Below are 6,932 nucleotides of genomic sequence, written 5' to 3'. Positions count from 1 at the left end.
TTATCGATGCCATCGTGGATATGGATCGTCGTCAAAGACGAGACTTCCGTCAGCGCCGAGACCTTTTAGATGTCGTGTCTCGACGTTCGTGTCCCAGTATCCAGAATGCCTGAAAATCAGGATAAAGTAATACTACTGTAGCATAGAGACAAAGAAAATAAAATTATTCTCCTATCGAATCATTACATCTATTCACATATTATTATTAACCATTGTTATTGTTTACTCTGTTATTATTTACTCACGTATAATTCACATCTTATTGCCGTCATATACATATCACCCATGTTAAATTGGTTGTTTACAAGTAAACAAGTACAAGTTTCCCGACTGTCACGTTCTTAATTCTGGCATTAATTACGCAGTAAAGCCTGAGGGGAGGGGGGACTCCAGAAAATCCAGAGAAAAATCGAGAAAATACGAGGATACGAAAACTAATCAGGCTGTGCAAGGAGAATTGAGCAAAAACTATTGGCAGACAGAGTTTTTAGTTCCATTTTCATCTGTTTATTTACTTATTTTTGTTTATTTGCAGGTGAAAAAGCAGAGAGTTAGAAGACTGGTTAAGAAGTATTCCCAACATAAAAGTTATTATCTTATTGGGATTCTTTTTGGATTTGTTTCGATTCGATAGACACATTTCACTCTGGATGTAATCAAGTTGAAGCGAAAATTATCCGATAAACACCTTTTAGTGGATCTAAGCAGGGTTTTGCGAGGATCAGCAGCGTCTAAGCGAGCGCAAGCGGACTGGGCAGAGGGGAAAAACAGACGTACGGATTGAAAACGATGAGAATATTCCGGATAAGCATCATTTTCCAAAGAAAACTTTATGAGGTAAAAAAAAAATTGATCGGTCTTATCCGTAGAAAATCCACTGGCGGATGTGTGGATACACCAAGATCAATTCCCAAGATTTTTTCTCCCCGAGAGAAAAAAAAGTAGGGACTGATCTTACTGTATCCATATGTCTGTTAATGGATTGGTTACGGGTAAGGTCGACAATGTTCTCTCAATTCTGAAACCCTACACAAAAAAGCGTTATGTGTGATAAATAAATAAATAATAAATAAATAACGGGATGTTGTTTTACCGTGGATTAACTTCATCGCACAGCCATATAATTATTTGAAATTGTGTGGCTGTGCGAAAGAGTTTATCCACGGTAAAACAACGTCCAATTATTTTTTATTTATTTATCAAAATTTTTTACAAACGGACTTTTAGCAGTAAATTATTCCTAAGCTTAATTTTTCTCACAATTTGAAAACAAACAAACAAACAAACAAACAAACAAACCTGGCTTCCCACTCGTCAGACCCAGTTCTCGTGGTGACCGTCGATTCGGCTGTCTCCGCTGTCGAGAGCATCAGCGGAGCATCCGGAAAAGGAACACTACCAAAACGTGGGGAACAATCGAATAGGTCATCGTATGACGGTGAGGTTAAGCCTATAAACAGGATGTTTTTCCAGAGAATAAAAAAAAAAAAAAAGTAAAAAATAAATCGAATATAACAGCATCAATCTCGAGGTCACCCAAAAAAAAAGAATACTAACCCGAAAAACGTGGATAATATGAATCGGGTAGATCTCCAGAACCATGTTCGTCACGCTGTTTTCTATATGAGAATAGACTATTGCCGGAATTCGAGCTTGGATGCCTGAAAATGCACGCAATCAATCGATATGGACCGATAAATCTATGGCGTGATCGACGATGAATAGCGCAAACTTACTTCAAGGATCTTCGTAAGAACGTCACGTAAACAATTGGAGTATAGAAGCAGAAGTACAAATAAGTGGAGAAATCGACAAAGCTAAAAGAAAAAGAAAATGCGATTCACACACACATGCACACGATAATTATGCATATCGATCGAAACTGCCGAACTCACCACATTCCATCCGTTGCTTGGAAAAAGAGCAAAACTGCACCCAATGCTTGAAGAATATTCAAAAATGATAGTAATATACAGTATAGGTAAAAAGAGCATTTGCCTGAAAATCACTGAGTGAAATGATGGAAATTTCAAGGAAGAGAAAGCAAAAAAAAAATCAATTTCCACCATTGATCTCTTTCAGAGTCGAACTAACAGATCATAATTAATCCTTGATCTCCTTTAAGTTCGAAAAGAAAAAAAAACGAAGAAACCCTGATTTCAAACTAGGAAACTTCTTTTTTTTATTTTTTTTTTGATTCTATTTCAAATACATTACTTCATTTCGCCAAATTTCGCCAAATAAAATTTCTATTTTTTATTCTTATTCTTTTATTTTCTTATTTTCACCAAATAAAATTGAAAAAGCCGGAAATTCCAAGAAATCGAAAAACTCGGACATACTCGGAAGAGTCACGTATCTCCTAACACATGTAATCGGCAGACAGAGAACGAACAAATAAACCTGAAAGAGGTAAAATCAATAGTGAGGACAAAAGTATTCGTCTGAAAGCAAATTATTAATGGAAGAAATTCCATAAAAAAGCAAGGCGAAATAAACTCAGAAAAAGCATCAAAAATATCCATAAACCACATATTTATATTTTTTTCTATTTAATCATTAATTTGCATTTTATCTATTTTATTATTATCATTTATATCATAAAATATAAACAAATAGATGCAAAGAGGGCAAAATCAAATTATGGTTACATTACATGGGGAAATCACCGTCTGGGGGAAAAAATTAGGATTTCTGGAAAATTCTTTGGAAATGTATTGAAGAACTAAAAGTTTGATGGCAGACGTAAGTATGTAAATAATAAATTTGAACTCCTAGAAGAAATTAAGGCTGGAATTCTCTTTAAAAAAAAAAAGCAAATCAATAAGAAGATGAAAAAAATAGAATGACTCAGCCATTTTCTCATCACCATCACATCAACTTATGTTTACATGCATCACTGCTTGGGAAAAAAATAGGATTTCTGGAAACTTCTCTAGAAATGTACTGGAGAACCAAAAGTACATATCTATACCAAAGGGTGAGAAAAATAAGAATTTAACTTAAAGATTTTTTCTTTTCCCCTTCTATCCAGATATTTTGCTGTGTTTTCCTGAAAACGCGATATGACCCGAAAAAAAAGGAGGAAAAAAGAGAAAATAGGTCAAAACACGTAGATAAAACAAATAATTAACTAAATAGTTGTTGAGTCGAAAAAGAAAGCAGCCGGAGGAAAACTTTGTCTTGGAAAAAAACATTTTTCAAAGAAAAAAAGAAAAAATCTCCTCAACTTCAAAACACTAGCATGAATGAAAATTAAGAGTTTTTTGAGTTGAAAGGAAAAAAAACTCAAACTACACATTTTTAGGAGAGATTTGAAATGCTGAAAAGCATTAATTTCGTGCGATTACGGTGATCTGTCGTGATCACAGAAAACGTTCGTTGATAGACGGAAAACATTTACAACATTTTATTTCAATAGGATCGTAAGTAATCGTGATGAGGATCGATCTTGTTATTTATTTATTTACTTGAGTATTTGTTTGTGGTTTTCTTAGGTTGGACCGGTAATGTTATCCACAAATTTTCTTTCTTTTGCTTCGAACGCTCATTTTCTAGCCAATCCTATTCATTTCATTTTAGATATGGTAGAAAGTACCGCCATACAATATTTTAGTTTTGCGATATTTAATAAAGTAAGAAAAAAGAAACCAATGTATGTATTTTTTTATTTTTTGATATTTCACCTAGAGACCCCGTAGGGCCTTGATCTTGTGAGAAAAATCGGGAAAAAAAAACATCCTGTACGCGTTTCAATGAGAAAAAAAACCTACGAGAGCGAAAGCAGCAGAGGTGAGCATCCAAAAGAGTAGACCTCCTTGTGAGTGCAGGTCAAAAAAGCCGTCCGCAACTGACTGCAAATCAATAAAATCGATAAGCAGCGATCAATATTAACAAAAGAAGAAGTCAGGAGGTCAAAGGAGGCCAAGCTTGAAAATCAGAAAACTGATGTTAGATGGTGGAAAATATGCTCGGACCTCCTCTTTTTTCTTCGTACCTTACCAAATTTTCAACGGAAAGCATGACCTACCTGATCGATCAATTTCAATTCTAGCACGGACTGTATACCAGTATGAGCCAGGCTGATCAATAATGTCGCTATTAGCGCCCTTCGAATGCTGGTTGAACTGTCAAGATGACCTAAAATTCCGTGTTTTACACATTTTTTGTATCCTTCCACTAGTCTTGGGACGGCCACGCCCATTAATGCGGAGAAACTCGTCCAAAACTCTCACCGAACAGCAATGCGAACGTCAACACACTCAACTCAGAAGTCATGTAAAAAAATTTCAACGAAATCCACAGGATCTGAAAAGGACACTTTTTGACAAAAATTACTAATCGATAAAATCGATATTCTACAGCTTACTTTATCAACCAATTCGCCGACCGGATTCGTAGCACTTATTGACATCGACACGATGCATCGTACCACATTCATAAAAGTAGTGAGGTAAACCTGAAGAAAAATCGATAACTATTATTTCTACTGAGTTTTAGATCGTCTCCAAGAGCAGAAAACAAAAAAAATTGACACTCAATAATCTTTTTTTTCAGCAGAGAAGGTTTTTTTCGAAAAAAATCCCGGAGAAAATAAAAAAAACAGGCAATAGAAAATAATTACGCAACCGCCTTGTTTGTCAAAAATTAACACAAAAACATTGAAAGTTCGTTTTTATCAACTTTTTTTTTATTCTGGAAGAATCAAAGTCAGATTTTTATCGAAAAAAAACTCACCAAAATAAAAAATGCTCGAAATACGGGACTTTTCGAGCCTGTGATTTTTTTCAACACATGTTTGGCGTTTACAAGTAGAAACAACGAGAACAATAGATTCGGTGCTAGTATCGCTAGGTCCCAGTAGCGTATCCTGAAAGCAAAAACCGTTGGCACTGTACTGTAGTCTGTGTAACTTTGGGATTATTATAGAACGAATGTGAATCTATTTATACTACGACCATCCACATGTACAGTCTAGGTTTGCCATTTTTTCATGGATTACTCGTGTCCTTCTCTTTTCGGATACACTACTCAAAGCACAAAATAATCCCGTACGTGCTTCTGTTCTGTGGATACTTTTCAAAAATTGAATAAGAATTAAATAAGGATTAAACCTTTCCTAACAGTTAGGATCCTTTTCAAAGGAGACTTTGAATTTCATCCAAAAATTTCAATTTTAAAGCTGACGCCCAAGGTGTACGGAACGGTGAATCCTTGTTTTATTTATGATTTACTATTTGTATAAAATCTTATACTACACTATCATTCCAAGACATTGTATTTATTTATATTCATTTGCATTTTATTCCTATTTTGCAGAAAAAAGAAAATACGCCTTCTCATATCAAATTCACCTCTTCTCCCCGCTTGTAAAAATGTGCAAAATGAGAATGGTCCGATCTCTACGTTAATTTTTTTTCTGTCCAATAAATGTGTTAAATACTCAGTGAATACACAAAATGAACGTCACTGACGAGGGAAAAAGCGTTATTGTTGAAGGGAAAATATTTGGTGAAAATAATTACAAATCTGCCCCCCGTTTTTCCCTTACAGTATCTCAAACACGAATTTAATGAGTTTCCGGTTACATCTTAAAAACTCATCGCTAAATGAGCACCAGGCGGATCTGCGAAACCTCACCAACAAGTATTGAAACGACAAGAAGAATTTAGATGAGTCCCACTCTTAGTCATTTAGGTCCCGCCAACAAAAATACAGCCCTGCGTCCAGTTATGATATATAGTGCTGATTTGACGATAAATCCTGCACATTTCCCGTTATTTGAAATTTTCAGGAAAAATTTCTAATGATTCGTTGATGACTTTTTTTCGACCATTTTCTTCGTTTGTATTACCTTAAACTTATTAAAATAATAAAATAAGCAATATTAGTCAAGATAATTTTTTTAAAAGAATTATTTGAGAATTATTTTTGTAATTATTTCAAATATTCAAATACAGTGGTAAAGGTATTTTACTACTAAGGTACAGAGACTTTTAAATCCTAAAAATCTGAATCTCCGAAAAAAAAAACAATTTCAATTTCTAGACTTCTCTGGACTCTTCGTAACTGGTAACACATCTACTCTGGACATGGTGGCTACGAAAATAATGAGTCCCAAGTCCCGCCCATGTGGAAATAATAAGGGGAACGTCCTCTTCCATCTCCGAAAAACAACCCATCTCCCATCCCCGGACGGCTAGGATTTTGCATTATTCCAATTCCAGGATAATTTCCTTTTCCTTCGCACAGAAACGAAAATGAGTTTTCAAGAGTTCAGTTAATTACGTGGATGTTTTGTTTGAGATGCCGAGCTTGACAGAGATGTGACGCAATTTTACAGAATCCAAATATAGAGATGTGTCGAAATTTTCCCAATGAAAAATGTGACTTTAAAAACTTTTCTTGAGATATTTGGAAATTTAAATTTCTGTTTGAAAAAAGTGGAACTCACCCCAAAAATGGTAATTCGTACAGTAATACATCCCTGCAGAATCCTTTGATTACCGTATGCGCTTCACTATCGATAAATGAATTGTTCGGGAAGATATCCGTTATCCAATTCGGGCTTTCTTCGGGAATTTCCTGTGTGAAATTCGAGAAACGTGCCTCACCGAGACTTGTACCCGGATTATCCGGGAATAGTACTGACATTTCTGAAACAGAGGTGTTGTTATAGTGCTGCGGTAGTACTGCACGCTTGGAACGAGCGGTCACATATGAGCCGGTAAATTGCTGGAAATTGTGGAAAATGTTCGGGTAAACCGAGAAATTGAGCGTGGATATGTGGATTGCGAAATAGGAATGAATGGCATATTACATCGTGGATGCGGATATATTGGAGCGTTTCTTTTGTTAAGCCTCTACTAGGCTCCGGCAGGCGGCGAAATCAATAGCTCTCGGATAGTTGAAAATGCTGGAAACTGTCGAGT

The 6,932-nt window shown here is 35.4% G+C and overlaps 1 protein-coding gene across 1 annotated transcript; it reads right to left on the bottom strand.

The window, feature by feature from the left end:
- RB195_003725 (uncharacterized protein) lies at nucleotides 1–6,654 on the bottom strand (the record flags this gene model as incomplete). The annotated part of the gene is made up of 12 exons (XM_064201500.1): nucleotides 1–109; nucleotides 1,300–1,450; nucleotides 1,558–1,661; nucleotides 1,737–1,817; nucleotides 1,896–1,998; nucleotides 2,343–2,403; nucleotides 3,774–3,854; nucleotides 4,031–4,140; nucleotides 4,236–4,308; nucleotides 4,370–4,459; nucleotides 4,738–4,870; nucleotides 6,455–6,654. 12 exons carry the CDS (start codon nucleotides 6,652–6,654, stop codon nucleotides 1–3), a joined length of 1,296 nt encoding a protein of 431 aa, XP_064057381.1.
- Nucleotides 6,655–6,932: the final 278 nt, after the last annotated feature.

Source organism: Necator americanus, chromosome IV (assembly GCF_031761385.1).
Source record: "Necator americanus strain Aroian chromosome IV, whole genome shotgun sequence".
NCBI classification, from domain to species: domain Eukaryota; kingdom Metazoa; phylum Nematoda; class Chromadorea; order Rhabditida; family Ancylostomatidae; genus Necator; species Necator americanus.
The sequence above is the reverse complement of the archived record's forward strand: the minus strand, read 5'-3'. Positions and strand labels throughout refer to the sequence as shown.